Source organism: Peromyscus eremicus, chromosome 16_21 (genome assembly GCF_949786415.1).
Source record: "Peromyscus eremicus chromosome 16_21, PerEre_H2_v1, whole genome shotgun sequence".
NCBI classification, from domain to species: domain Eukaryota; kingdom Metazoa; phylum Chordata; class Mammalia; order Rodentia; family Cricetidae; genus Peromyscus; species Peromyscus eremicus.
This window is the reverse complement of record NC_081432.1, coordinates 4,694,962-4,710,176: the sequence shown is the minus strand read 5'-3', so window position 1 is coordinate 4,710,176 and position 15,215 is coordinate 4,694,962. Positions and strand designations below refer to the sequence as shown.

General features: G+C 55.3%; 1 protein-coding gene across 1 annotated transcript in view; it reads right to left on the bottom strand.

The window, feature by feature from the left end:
* The window catches only part of Scube3 (signal peptide, CUB domain and EGF like domain containing 3), a 31,098-nt gene that overhangs the window by 13,041 nt on the left and 2,842 nt on the right, over positions 1–15,215 (bottom strand). Inside the window, exons 3-7 of the mRNA XM_059243877.1 lie at positions 6,393–6,515; positions 5,612–5,737; positions 3,322–3,456; positions 2,321–2,446; positions 2,052–2,168 (exon numbers count right to left, since the gene is read on the bottom strand). Of these exons, the coding sequence (XP_059099860.1) occupies positions 2,052–2,168; positions 2,321–2,446; positions 3,322–3,456; positions 5,612–5,737; positions 6,393–6,515 (627 nt within the window). The remainder of the gene's footprint in view (positions 1–2,051; positions 2,169–2,320; positions 2,447–3,321; positions 3,457–5,611; positions 5,738–6,392; positions 6,516–15,215) is intronic.

Below are 15,215 nucleotides of genomic sequence, written 5' to 3'. Positions count from 1 at the left end.
GGCATGAAGGTTCCCAGGCCAGCTCTGAGGGACTCAGGTTTCCTGACCCCTGATGGGTCTAGTGCCTGCATTGCCAGGGGAGCCCTGCTGGGCATGCGGGTTAGTGGGAGCCCCAGCGGGTTAGCCCGTCCCTAGCAAGCCGGTGAGAGCAAGCGGAGAGCAGACATATTTACCATTAGAGACGGCCTGAGTGGGCACGTGCTGCTCTAGCCGCCTCTCCCCTGTTTGACATTGTGAAGAAGCTGTTTAGAGGGGGCAGGCGCCACCGCAGCCCACCTGTACCCTCCGCCCTGAAGGGCCAAACCGCTAGCCCGTATGGTGATCCCTGGGCCCTCAGATTAGCCTTGTCCTGCCTGCTACCCTCAAAGAAATCAGGCCCCCATCAAGTGACTCTGAAACAGAGACTCTGGGCCTCAGAGAGCAGCTGTGGGTCCAGCCCCACACAGCACGTCAGAGGCCAAGCTGGCAGGAGACGGCAAGCCTGGCGTTCAGCCGCGCCCCAGATCCCTCTGTTTCAACTGCACTAAACTCCCAGTCCCCCACTCTGAGTGCCCTGGTAACCCCAGTGACATTTCCTCCTGCCAAGGCAAGTAAGCTCCCTCAGAGCAGAGGGAGAGGGGTGGAAAAGGCACAGCCTCATTTGCTCTGTCCTGCCTGGATGCCGCCCAGATGGGCCACTGGGTCTTGGGTTAGAGACGTCAAGCTTGATAAGGACATTTTCAACAAGCACAGCAGCCATGTTTGAGAGCATCCGAACACAAACCCCAGAGGGAGCCCTGCCTCTTCTCCCTGGGGACCACATGCAGTTTCTTCTAGAAGAATCTGGGGATATGTGGGTGTGTCCAAAGGGTGGTGGGAGGTTTACGAAGCAGATGAATTAGCCCTATCGGGAGAATATGAAAGGAGCTGGAACAACCCAGCCAGAGAAAGCAATAGGAAGACCTCAACCTGTTTTAGGTCTTGGAAGAGTTAGAGAGCGAGCAGAGCAGGAGAGCATTCCATTACAGCAGGACTTTCCATCAACATCTGGAGCAGGTGCTGGGAGCCCTGTGCGAGCCCATCTGCTCCCGTCCTGTGGCTGAAGTGAAGAGGACGGGGCAAGGGGTTGAGCAGTTCCTAACCTGAATTCGTCTTGGACACACAGGGCTTCACAGAGCAACGGTGCTCCCCTTTCCTTCCCCAGCCTGCTGTGGCCCACCAGATGGGCATATCTCCATAAACACCCATGCCCACAGAGCAAGTACACCCATCTGTGCCTGGCTGGAGACCCTGCCTCACCCCTAGCCAAAGTCCTTCCTCTCATTTTCACCTCTCTAAGGGGATACCCGGTCCAGTCATCTCGCCACTGGCCACTGAAGAAACAGCAACAGGGAACTTGAAAGGGAACTTTAAGGAATTAGCTCATTCAGGGTATCTGGAGACCCGGTCAGGCCTAGGAATTCAGAAGGGTTTCAGGCACAGAGGGATGGAAGGCTGTAGCAGCTGAGGGGTGTGGCAGCCACAGGCACAGTGGGGGGCCAGTACCATTGGAGGCTGAGTGGGAGGTGGACCTGGGGGCATCAGGCGAGGGGTAGGGAGGGGATTTGCAGGGGTAAAGAGGAAGCGGTGCCTGGAGCCACCCTACTTGTCAGCCCACGGCTAACTGCTCTAGGGACAAGCAGTATGTCCTGGCCTCTACCACAGTGGGGACACCGGGCTGTGGCAGTCCCCACCTCACCATGCTAGTCAGCCGGGACCTGGGCCAGCTGCTCAGCTGACCACCCTAGAGTTCCTCCAGCCATCCCTACCGTCTTGTTGACCAGCACTTCTGCTAATGGTTCCTAATTTGGCAATGCAAGAGGAGGGCGAGACTCCTGGGGAGGGCAGACGGTCAACGTGTGCCTTTTAGTCTCCCAGAGCTGTCCCTCACTAGACCTGCCACCATAGGGGGTCTTCATTCTCTCAGCACTCACTACACCCGGCCCCCTGGGTCTGCCTCCCCTGCAGCTCCCAGCCCCTGCCCTCCCCCACCCTGTCACAGGAGGCTTGCATAGCACCCTGGCTTCACCCACCGATGCACGTCTTCCCGTCAGTATGGAGCACAAACTTGACGTGGCAGCCGCACCGCGGACCCTGCTCTGTGTCATCACACGTGTGCTGGCAGCCACCGTTACCGTAGTTGCAGGTCACTGCAGAGAGGGAGGGGACCTGTCGGTCTGCTTTTCCCTCGTGCTGCGGGTCGGGCGGGGCCGGGAAGGTCCCTTGCCTCGCCGTGTGCCTCCATGCCTCCCCGTTCTTCCTCCCATCCCTGTCCCCCGCCCCCCCTGCCCTCCTGTCTCACATTTACAGTCTCGCTGGTTCTTGGTGAGCTCGAAGCCAGGGCGGCATTCACAGGCAATGCCCCCCTTGGGAGTCTCCCGGCAAATGTGGGCACAGCCGTGGTTCTTGTTCATGCAGTTCATTCCTTCTAAAAAGGGAAGAGGAGAGGGTGGCACTCCATCTGCACATGGAGGCCTCAGAGGGGTGGGACCAGTTGGGGCTAAGGACACTGAGGGTCAACTAACCAAAATCCAGAGATGCTCAGGATTTAGGAAGGACCCAGAAAAATCTAAACCAGGACCTCTTTGCTCTAAAAGCTTACACTGAGACTAGAAACCTGAAAATAGATAGCACAGACTGAAAAGGTGGGAAATAATCAGCACAGATAATTTCTATGCCACTTTTTTTTTTTTGGAGGGAGCGGGAGACAGGGTTTCTCTGTGTAACAGCCCTGGCTGTCCTGGAACTCACTCTGTAGCCCAGGCTGGCCTCGAACTCACAGAGATCCACCTGCCTCTGCCTCCCGAGTGCTGGGGTTAAAGGCGTGCGCCACCACCGCCTGGCTGTGCCACAGATTTTATTAAGTTCCTAGCACAGGCAGGGCAGCACACTAGGTGATGTGATACAAAGGCAGAGTAGACGTGGCTATTGCCCTCAGGATGTCTAGTCCAGTGAAGGAGAGAGCAGGCAGCGTACACCCCACGCTTCTGTCTGACAGCCTTCCCGACCCAGGCCACGGAAGGGGACGGTGGTGAGGCTGTCCCCGAGAAGAGGCAGCCGACAAGCAAGAATGCACGTCACAGTGGGACCAGAGAACGCCCCGAAGAACCTCCGTTCCACACTGACCCACACTGACCCGATCCCAGACTCATCCCCTAGAGTTTCTCTCTACTACAGTGTCTACGCGTGGAGCCCTTAGGCTGTGACTAAGTCAAGGAACAGAGAGGAATCTAGAGTGTGAGACACGGGGTGTCGGGGGACAGGGGCGGAGAACCCTGGGGGCCTCCCAGGCCAGGGGCTGACCTTCCGGCCGCTGGATACAGGTGTGCTGGTTGTCGCTGAGGAAGAAACCCTCTCTGCAGTGGCATTCATAGCTGCCCATCATGTTGACACAGCTCTGCTGACAGCCACCGTTTCCTTCAGCACACTCATCGACATCTGTGCAAGACAGGTGATGGCGGGCGGGCGGGGCTGTGGCAGCAGCACCCAAGACTGAGGGCAGACTTGAGAACCCAACCCCACACGCAAGAAAGCCCGCTCTTAGCAGGCAGTCCCCATCACTTGTGAAGAGGCATGTAGGGCGGAGCTCAGGTAGGGTGGGGAGCATCCAAACCTGGCCAGCCTAGGTGAGGACTGGACCCCTCCCCCACACTGGAGAGACTGGGTTTGACCCCTCAAACCTGGAGAGAGAGCTCAGCCATTACGAGCACTGACTGCTCTTCCGGAACACCTGGGTTCTATTCCCAGTGCCCACATGGCGGCTCACTGCCTGTAACTCCAGTTCCAGGGAACCCAGTGTCCTCTTCTGGCCTCAGGCGTGTGGTGCACAGAATATACATGCCTACACACATAACCTTTCAGGGGCCCGAGTGAGAGGGGCATTGGGAAAAGGATGGAGATTAGAGACTAGCCACACTGGCCGGCAATGGCGGACCAGGAGTGCCGGCTAGCTGTGATGAACAGCCAGGAAGTCAGGGAACCTGGAAATGGCTCTGGCCTCAGACATCACTATGGCTGTGGAGCTGAAGATGGTGGGAATGGCCGCTGAGTCACAAGTCCTCATGAGGCAAGGGCCATGTCTGTGGACAGGCCACAACCCCCCACCCCCCACCCCCACCCCCACCCCCGGCCTGGGCTCATTGCCACAGTCTCTAGATTTTCTCCTATTTTGGTTTAACAAAACAAAGCTTGGCAGTGTGGTATGGAAGGGTGGGGAAGGTGGCCAGGCCACACCCTGGACGGTAGAGCAGGAACAATAGGGTGCCCCCAAGTCGCCACCCCTGCAGCCAAGCTCACCCTAAGAGCTCACTTCTGTGTCTTGACTCTATCTCTATGCTGCTACTGCCCTCCATCCTCTACTTCTCCCTGGGGAAACTGAGGCCCACAACATGAACAATTTTCTCAAGCATTCCCTAAGAGTTAAAGGGAATTGTTGAGGCTTTGAATCTGCACCTTAATCAGACTCTTATACTCTGGCCCTCTCAGTACCTTCTCTCTCTCTCTCTCTCTCTCTCTCTCTCTCTCTCTCTCTCTCTCTCTCTCTCTCTCTCTCTCGTCTCTATGGTTAGTTCTTGGTGAGAATTGGTGTTAGAAAGACCCAATGGAAAGGCCAAAGAACTGGAGCTGACGTTCAGTCCCATGGGCACCCCTCCCCTGTACCCAGTGCTTCAGTCCTGTCCCTACAGAGTCCCTTGGGTGACGGGGTAGAGAAAGCCCTTCCACAGTAGCAGGGGGATGGGAAGACAGCTACCGGGAAGGGCCTGCCAGGGACCTGGGTAGAAGGGTGGCAGTGATGGTCACATGCACCTCTGCAGTAAGGGGGCTCCTAGGCCATGGGGCATCTGACAAGTCACCTGGCCATCCCTGCTCTCTCTTTGCTGATTCTTCCTTCTCACAGAACCAAAGAGAAAGCAGAGAGAATTTCAAATCTCAAATCTTGTTGTACACCAGATTTTCTACTTAGGGGGCAATCTCACTTGGTCTGAGTAACTCTCAAAAATGACAGACTGAAGCTGAGTTCAGTGGCCCAGGGATTCCATCTGTAATAGAGCTCCTGGGACAAGGGACATTGGCAGACGGAGGCGCAGAACTGGAGTGGATGAAACTAAATACAGGAAGGGTGGGGACAAAACTAGCCCCGAGGAGCAGAGGCCGCAGGGGAACCGCCAGCTCTCTCCGCAACAGTGCTCCTGTCCACTTAGCGCCTGCTCTGTGCCGAAGCTGCAAAGCGCTTTCACACACGTTCTCGTGACGAGCCACCCCCCTCCCACAGCAGCCCCAAAGAAGGGTACTAACACCTCAGGGATGAGGAGTCGAAGGTCCCCAGAGGCTAGTTCACTTGCTCAAGGCCCCACAGGTTCTAAAGAACCAGGGCTTGTCTGGAGCTAACTCATCCTCCCCATGCACGGAGCTAAGCCCACCATTCTCATCCCCTGGCCCTCGCCTGAGAGCGGCGGAGCCTCCTCTAACGCTTTTGGGCCAGCAGCAGCACCTCAGAGTGGAGGCGGCCCATGCGCTCTCGAAAGAATTCAGCTCTTTTTGACCCCCTTTCCCTCCTTCCCTGCCAAAGGACCGCCAAGTCTCCCTTGCTCACCCAGGCAGTTGTGCCCGTCATGGGCCAGGTGGAATCCATCATAGCAGGTGCATCGGTAATTGCCAGGGATGTTGACACAGTCGTGTACACAGCCTGCATTGTCCTCCCGTTCACACTCATCCACGTCTGTGCACAGAGAGAGAGTACACCAGAGGAGGCTGAAGAGCAGGTACAAACAGCTATGCGGTCTTACATTTTCAACTATACCATTTTAGATAGAGAACTTGAACATTTTTCAATTGTGGTATTGCTGGGAAGGGGTGTCATCCTTGAACCAATACCCCTCAGGTCCTGGGGGGAAACTGTAGTTCTCAGTTTACTCGGCCAACAAGAAGTAACATGTACCTTGTCCACTGAAGCCTCAGTGGTACTCAGGGTCACACACCGAGAACACTGTTCCTAGGCTACTTTGCAGTGTTTCAGTTATAGCAGAAGATATGCTTGTTTGTGGGTGGATTCCCACTGGGGCACACCGGTCCCATCCTCTGAGCCTGATTTGAAGGGTACAAGTAGAAGCTTCTGCTGCGGGGATCTTCAGGCCTTTGTTTTGTGACTGAGGTGTGCCCACTTCAGACAGCTACGGGACTACGGGGCTATGGAGTGTTCCCCCAGCACTCCAGCTGGTCTGTGCAGTGTCTGAAGCACACCAGAACACTGTGCTCTCTGGGGAGATGCAGCTGCCCGTCCTGGCCCGTGGGGGCTGCAGGCCTTTGAGAACTGTGCTGCAGCCCCTGGGCACCAGCGTCCGCGCCCACTGCCTGCAGGCATCCCCCAGCCTCACCTTTGCAGTGTTTACCGTCCCCGGTGTAGCCTGACTTGCAGATGCACTTGTACGACCGTGGCGTGTTCTGGCAGATGGCATCAATGTGGCAATGGTCAGTCCCTTCCACACATTCATCCACATCTGGCAGGGGCAGAGGGGGACATGTGAGAACCTCAATCGGCGCCTCTCAAGTAAGTTTTGGAGGTGTGTCCCCAGAAGTCAAAGTCCCCTCTTCAAGACAGAGTCACTGCACCCCTGAGGTCCCTCACATTAGTTCATCTTTCTTAGCAGCAGGCTTTGAGGGAGGGAGAGACAGGCAGGGAGCCGCTGGCCTCCTAAAAGGTGGCCTTGTCCAGCGGTTACTGATAAGTTTTTTTAGACAGGGACACTTGTAGTCCAGGCTGGCCTAGAGCTCACTACAGAGCTGAAGGTGGCCTTCAATGCCTGATCCTCCTGCCTCTGTCTCTCCCAAATGTTGGGATTACAGGCATGTACCACCCTGACCCGCTGGTCACTAGTAATTAAGGAAGAAAAGGAGACAGGTCTCATGTGGGATCCTCATCTGCCTCACAGTCCACTGTAGAACAGACCTGTCCTACCTTGTACAGCTGTGTACACCTGTGATCCAGATGTGTACACCTGTGATCCAGATGTGCACACCTGTGAGCCCAGCCCTTGGGCCCAGCCGTGCATACCTGTGATCCCGGTACAGCTGTGCACACCTGTGATCTATCTGTGCACACCTGTGATCCCAGCACTCGGGTACAGCCGTGTACAGCTGTGATTCCAGCACTTGGGTACAGCCGTGTACACCTGTGATTCCAGCACTCAGGTACAACGGTGCACACCTGTGATCCCAGCACTTGGGTACAGCCGTGTACACCTGTGATTCCAGCACTCAGGTACAACGATGCACACCTGTGATCCCAGCACTTGGGTACAGCCGTGCACACCTGTGATCCCAGCACTCGGGTACAGCAGTGCACACCTGTGATCCCGGCACTCGGGTACAGCGGTGCACACCTGTGATCCCAGCACTTGGGTACAGCCGTGTACACCTGTGATTCCGGCACTCGAGTGTCTCAAAAACCCAGAAAAAAGATCAAGCTTGCTCCTACTTGTTCACTATGGCACCAAGAAGCTTTAGAGGAACAGAGTTCCATCCAGGAAGAGTTTCTTTGGCCCCTGAGCTATCAGCAGAAGGACCAGGAGCTGGCAGGGGTTGGCCTGGTATCTGAAGCTTGGCAAGGGCAGTTCTCTGAGCTCCTCCACTGTCCAGACAGCACCCCACCCGCTGCCTGGGTCTCTTTGCTCCAGCTAAGTGCTCCCTCTAATAGGCATGACAGACAGAGCCACACTAAAGGAAGAGGCTCCTCCAGAGCGGCAAAAATGAGGGTGATTAAGAAAGGACTTCCAGCAGGGCGGTAGTGGCGAACGCCTTTAATCCCTGCACTCAGGAGGCAGAACCAGGTGGATCTCTGTGAGTTCGATGCCAGCCTAGTCTACAGAGTGAGATCTAGGACAGGCACCAAAACTACACAGAGAAACCCTGTCTCAAAAAATCAAAGAAAGAAAGAAGGAAGAAAGGAAGGAAGGAAGGAAGGAAGGAAGGAAGGAAGGAAGGAAGGAAGGAAAGACGGACTTCGGGCCGGGCCATGGAGGCACACACCTTTAATCCCAGTAATGGGGGGGGGGGCGGGAGACAGAGGCAGGTGGATCTCTGTGAGTTTGAGGCCAGCCTGGTTTACAAAGTGAGTTCCAGGACATCCAGGGCTACACAGAGAAACCCTGTCTTGAAAAACAAATAAATAGAAAAGAAAAAGAGCCTTGGGAAGTAAGAGACAACATTATAGCACCCATAAAGCTGAAGTGATGTAGAGAAGGAGGTCTCATTCAGCGGAAAAGGGGTTTTCTGTGGCAGTCATTACATTTAGGACCACACAGGTGATAAGTGACAGGAAGCAGAAACAGGTAGGTGCCATGAGACACTAGGGAAGAGGAGGGCCTCAACCCAGGCAGTACAGCAGAGCCAACTCCCCTAAAAATGACCAAGGCCCCAGAGACTGCAGTCAACAAGTCTGGGCTCGGGCCTGGCAATCAGTATTTTTCAAAAGTTTCCAGATGATTCTACTGAGCAGCTAGTGTTGAGAGCCCTGTCATAGTCTGAGGAGGAAGAAGCCATGTCCACCTGTGAACTAGAAAAAGTAAACAGGGGCTGGAGAGATGGCTCAGAGGTTAAGAGCACTGTTTGTTCTTCCAAAGGTCCTGAGTTCAATTCCCAGCAACCACATGGTGGCTCACAACCATCTGTAATGAGATCTGGCACCCTCTTCTGGCCTGCAGGGATATGTGCAGACAGAACACTGTATACATAATAAATAAATAAATCTTTAAAAAAAAAAAAAAAAAAAAAAAGTACAGTATACAGAGTATATGAACAGAAGTCTGCCAGTGAAAGTGGGGACTTGGGGGTGAGGCAGGTGTGACTCCCGAGCTGTGAAGTGGGTTTTGTTAATAATGCAGGTTCTCAGGCCTTGTCGTTGATCCAGTGACTCCAGGTGAAGATATGGCCTGTGTTTGTTTTTGTTTTTTGGTTTTTGTTTTTGTTTTTTTTGGGGGGGTTTTCGAGACAGCGTTTCTCTGTGTTAACAGTCTTGGCTGTCCTGGAACTTGCTTTGTAGCCCAGGCTGGCCTCTAACTCACAAAGATCCGCCTGCCTCTGCCTCCCAAGTGCTGGGATTAAAGGCGTGCGCCACCACCGCCCGGCTTGTCCTGTGTTTTTAACAAGCAGAGTACACTGAGCACGGACAGTTTCTGTAGTTTGTCAACAATTAGAAGCCTGAGCTAGAAGCAGTCATTTGTCCTCTGTCCTGATGCGTCCAGAAGCACTGGGGGCAGGGCTGGGGCGCTGTGGGGCTGAGAACTGAAATGTGAACACCCCACACTCTGCCCCAGATCTTCTGGCTCTGTTCAGCTCTGCTCGAGACCCCTCAGCTCCTCTGTGTGTCACCGGCTGTCCCCACAGTTCTGAGTATTAGGAGACTGTCCACACGTACTGCCCACCTCACCCAAGCTCAGCAGTCACGTGCCTGCCAGCCAGTCACCACGGATTGAAAAGATGGAAGAGCGAGGCATGGAGATGGACTTCATAAGCCAAGTTAGAGTGCCCACATGGATGGCAAGAGGCCGTTGGAGAACTAGTCTGTCCGACTGATAGAGTGGATACAGGAGCAGGAAATGTCCCCGTGAAGGAAGGTCATCAACAGTGGAGACAATACCGGGTTAAGATCCAGCTCTACCCCCCTCCAGGGAGGCTTTTTCATAAGCTTTCCTTTAAAAGACAAGGTTTTATGATGTAGCACAGGTTGACCTCCAACTCATAATCCCCCTGCCCCAGCCTCCCTAGTGTTGGGATGGCGGGGTGGCCACCACACTTGGCCTCTTTCTCCTTTTCGGTCCCGAGAGTCCCCCATACAGTGGGATGGTGGTGCTTCCTCAGAGACGGCTGTGAACAGCTGATGAGGTTAATTTGTGGGAACTGCCTGATGAAGTATGTGGATGACAGGAGACGTCTAATGCCAGAAGCCTGAGCTGGATGAAGCCGAGGGTCGCACAGTGAGGGTCTAGGTCTGTTCTGTCCACTGCGGTAGGAGCCATGACCCACGTGTGGCTTTCTTCATTTCAAAGACAGCTCTTCGGTCCCACTAGCCATAGGCTAAATGTTCACGGTGGCGGTGCAAACAGGAAACGCCCCAACAGCACAGAGTTCCGAGGAGCAGCGGAACTCTAGGGGTTCTGCATAAGGCCCAGAAACCTGGAGGCTCCTCCCCAAGTCCCTGTGTGGGCCATCCCAGTGGTGTCTGTCTCCACTGCTGGGGCTCGGCTCCTGGTAGACCAGCTCTTCCCTTGTCTCCAAGTGCTCACCAGGACTAGAGCGGAGGTGAGGCAGACCACAGCTAGGGCATGCCTGCTGACTGCCTCAGGCTTCTCCTAATCACAGCCATCTCCCCACTCACAATGCTTGCCTGTCTTCAGCACACTGCTCCAGAAGACTTCATGTCCCACCCTGTTCCGTTCCCTCAACACCAGCTAACCAGCCCACTGCACTCTACCTACCCCCTCTTCCCATTCTCGCTCCAGGCCCACCCTTTCCAGCTTTCCAAGCCTGGCTCAGAACTGTCTTCCCAGCTCCAGAGGAGCCCTGGGCCCAGGGGGACTCAGCTTTCCTCCTCCTGGTTCACACTGAGCTGCTCAGCGAACACTGAATCGGTCTCCCACATGTTCCTCTTCTCCCGTGACTGGGTGCTTGCTGAAGAAGGGACCTGCCAGCTGTGGCTGACATCTTCTGAAGCACACTGGCCTGAGGCACAGAGCAGGCGACGGTCCCCAAATCGCACCCTGCACACCCTCCTCTGCCAGTTCTGCAAAGCTCCTCCTCAGCACACCTGCCAGCCCAGAATGAGTCCTTGCAGGGACCTCTGTGGCGCACATGGGCAGCTTCGGCCTTAGTCCATCCTCTGAGGGCACAGCTGCTTACCAGCTGCTAGCCAAGTGATGCTCTCGGGTGTGGGTTGGTTTAGACGGGTGGTTCTTGCTCAGGCTGCACACCGGAATCCAGAGACCTCTAAAGACCCAGGGGTATCTAGACCCACCAAATCAGGACCCCCTGATATACCCCTGGGGATATCTTTTTCAACCCATGTAAATAAACTACCTGCCTGAACTGGGAGACACTTCATGGGGAGCAACACGACAGACTAAGAGGTTCCAGACAGAAACGGTCCCCATGCAGGCTGGGCCTGTGCTTGTGTGGTCTTGAACCAGCCTCTGAGCACGCCTGCCCCCTCCCCTGTGAACTAGTCACAGCAGCATCTTGGGGGCTGCTACCAGCATCAAATGAGTTAATAGCCACCAAATACCCGGTGCCACAGTGTGGACAGTAAGTGCTCGGTAAAAGCTTGCCGTCATTATCCATCCCCTCCAGTGTTCTCCTGGACGCTTGCCTCCCGTTCACTCGGGGCTGTGAGTCCTTTGAGGCCAGGGCTTCTGAATCTTTGAACCCATGATACTTCTGGCAGAGCTATGGATACTTGACCACTCGGCAGATGGCTGCTAGGTACTGGCATGAGGGTAGTGTGCCAGGTGCCAAGGGTTGACCAGTGAATGAGACAGCATGGTGACGGTACTTTGTAGGCATCTGTTAAACAGGATGCTGGCTGAGACCTTTACCTGTGGCATACCTCGGACAGAAAGCCTGCTGCTTTACTTTCCTGTGACCGTCTGGCATTCTGGGGAGAGGGGTGTACTAGGGGGTTTCTTCTGAGGAGGACAGAGCTGGGGAAACAGCACAGTGTGAAAAGCACTTGCCGGGTAAGCATGAGGACCTGAACTGGGAGCCCTGGGACTCACGTAAAACCACATCCAGCAGCGTGCATCTCTAACCCTAGCCCGCCTGCAGGAAAACGAGAGGTAACCGGGAGAGTGCCCAGACTGCAAGCCAGCCTGCCAGGCTAATGCAGCGAACAGTGACACCGTGTTAAACAAGGTGGAAGGTTGTCCTCTGACCTCCACGTGTGTGCTGTGGCGGTGTGCCTGCATTTACACACACAGAGCTTTTTCAGAGTCCACACAGACAGTGCACTGAGGCCGGGTGACTACAGGGCCGGAAGAGACTGGGCACAGCGGATGGTAGGATCTTGGGCTCCTCTGTCACCCTCTCGGGCAGCTGCAGGCATGTCTTATTCAATGGATGGGGAAATGCCCAATGAGGTTATCCTGGGAAAGAACCGGCAGCCAGTGTGACGACAGAACCCAGACTGGCCCCGGAAAGCCTTCTAAAAATATGTGAGAGATGGGTCTCTGCCTCTCCTGGCCCCAGCTCGGCACGTAGCTCGGCCTGAAGCAAGCAACCAACACAGAGCATGAGATGGAGTGGGACTGAATTTGGCTGCTGGTCAAAACCAGCATACACATGCTCCGAGGCAGAAGAGGAGACCAGGGTAGACAGGCAGCGGGCAGACACACGGGCGAGGAGAGGGTGGGCGGGCACAGTGGTGGGCAGGTGTTGCCAGCCTTGGGATTCACTGCTCTGGGGCCAAGCAGCTGGTTAGAAACGAAAACAAACCCGGGGGTACAGGTTCCTGCTGTTAACAGCTCCCAACCGCCAGAGGAAAACTCCAAATAAATATAATTAGAAACTTGTAAAAAAGTCCTCTCTCTAAACCTGCCCCCCAGGGTCTACCCTTTACTATCCCATCCTCCCTCAACCCTCCCCGAAGCCCACATGGCCTGATGCTGTACCTCGCCCAGGGATTCCTTAGGCCTGTTTTCTCATCCTGCATCTTCTGTGGGTCAGCAGTCATGTCCTCAGTTTGCCACTGTCGGTAACCACAACCAGACAGTCCTGGGCACAAAGCTCTGAAATTCAGAGCCCACAGCTCTCTGGGGCCATGGCTTGTCACAGGGGAAAACCATTGGCAAACCAAGGTCCCCAGTGCCCTGTTGAGGGGGCCATTGTCCCACTTCTGAAACCCAACTTCAGCATCCAGCTCCAACTCCAGAGCAAGCCCTCGGTCTGAGGAGGGCAGGCGGGGGGAGATACAGGGTTCAGTCTTGGGCACCACGTGTGTACGTACACAGAAACATGCATGAGTGCTCCTAGGGCTGGTTTCTAGGCTAGCTCCTCACTCGACACAGGACTATCACACTGGGGAAACTGAGGTGAGAGAACGGGAAAGTCCCGAGTGACCAGGCTTCCAGCAGGCAGAAGGGAACAGAGTCCGGGTGGAGAGGGCCTGGCCCTTAGGGGAAGGACCAGGGCAGGCGAGGCCGCGTGACTGAGGCTTACCAACATGGACGAGTTCAGTAAAACGGGCAGCACCCCAGAGCTCCCGGCCATCAGGCTCTGCATTTGTCAAAACTCCCTCATGCCTGGGTTCCACCCTGACTCCACCTGAGTCAGGAGAACGCAGGCTGGCGGGGAAGAGAGTTGGCCGGTCCAGACAGAGAGTCAATGTCCCCTCTTCGCCCAGGTGAGTAGCCCATTCATCCCTCCAAACACCCGTGGGCTGTTTTCACCTCTGCGCTGAGCTCCAGCCGTCCACTCCTTCCCAGACTCCTGTCTCCCCAGGTCTGGGCCTCCCGTGAGCACTGGCAGCCTCAGAGCGGCTGCTGCGCAGTTTCCAGCCCTGACAGGAACCCTTTCTTACTGAGTGGTCATGTGCTAGGGGTACAGAGGCCCACACCCGCACGCCGACGCGGGCGGCAGAGACCAGGGTGGGTTCTGGCAGCAAGTTCCTCCACCTCCATCTTCTCCAGAGATCTGAAGCCATGCACTCCCCTCCCCCACCCGCAGCTCAAGGCACTGGACCAAGCTACCCAACCTTCCTTCTCCAACTAAAACAAAACGCACATTGCCCGCTTCCTCCCCCTCGCCAGAGCGCCACACACATGTGCTCACACACACACAGAGTCATGCACATGCATGTTCACACACCCCAGTGAATGCACACCTCACATTCCCAAACTCACACTCCGCCTGCCTCCATTCACAACAACAGGCCCTAAGCCGCTCACATCTCAAACCGGTTCTCACGTTCTCAGATCCCAGAAGGTTCCAGAAAGCAGTCTCATCTGGAGGGCTCCTGATGCCTCTCCTCTTGCTCTCTCTCTACCTGTAGTGGCTGTGGCTCCTAGGTCTCCGTAGTCCCCTCTCTCCCATCCCACCCTACAGAGACTGGGGTGGGGGCATGAGGGGTGGTGGGTGGAGACGAGAATTTACGTCCCCCGAGCTCCAGGCTCCCCCATCTATGACACACCACCAGCGGGCCACGGGAAGAGGTCAAAGGCATCTCTGAGGACTTTGTAAAAATGGGGATGAGCTTAGGGGAACTGATAGAACAGCAGGATCTAAGAGTGGGGTCTGTCTGTCTGTCTGTCTTTCTGCTCTCTCCAGTAGGGCCTTGATGGGGCACAAGCGGTAGCTGCTGCCTGAGGAGCCACCCTCACCGGCTGACACGGTTATGGTTTTCATTTCATATTTGGGAGGGAGGGGCTAGGAGGAACAGTCCCCTCACTGTAGGCGCTGGCCACAGGAGCCGAGGGAAGCAGCGAGGAGAGGAAACAGCCACATTAAAGAGGAAGAGGGGTGGGGAAAGGAAAGAGACACATACACCCAGACAGAGACCCAGAGACAGAGAGACACTGTTCGCCGCCAGATGAACGCTCTCAGTCTCAGGGCTGTAGTGATTTCTAAATGGGTGACTTTCTCAAAACTCCATCCCCAGCAAGGAAAGAAAACTACCAAGTAAACTAAATGGCCAAGCTGGCTGTCCCAGAGCCGGCCTGGGGACAGGACCAGTTCCCCTGGAGGCCCTGAGACCCTTTCATTCAGCTGCAACCTGAGCCCTAAGTGAGGATTAGGTCTTTTTAACCATGGCTGCCCTCCCACCTCTACCCCACCCCCACCCCTCAAAAAAAGCAGAGCAAATTAATGCTTTTAAGTTTACAATTATCTTGGTTATCCAGTCTGTCTACTTTAAGACATACAGACAGGCACACTTGAAAACCACTCAAAACTGCATGCCCAGCGAGCTCACTCAATCCCAGTCCCACTGTGTGACCCGCCCCCTCATCCACAGGGACAAAACTTCCAGATTCCTGATTGAAGAACTAGGTCCCAGTAGACACAGTGGCCAGGGATGTCCAGTGGTGTTGGAGTTCATGTTGTCTCTCTCTCTCTCTCCCTCCCTTCCTCCTTCACTCTTCAGTTATTCCTTGTTCTATCCTCTACCCCATCACATGGCTTTGACGCTCCCAGAGACACAGATGTCCCCAGAAGTG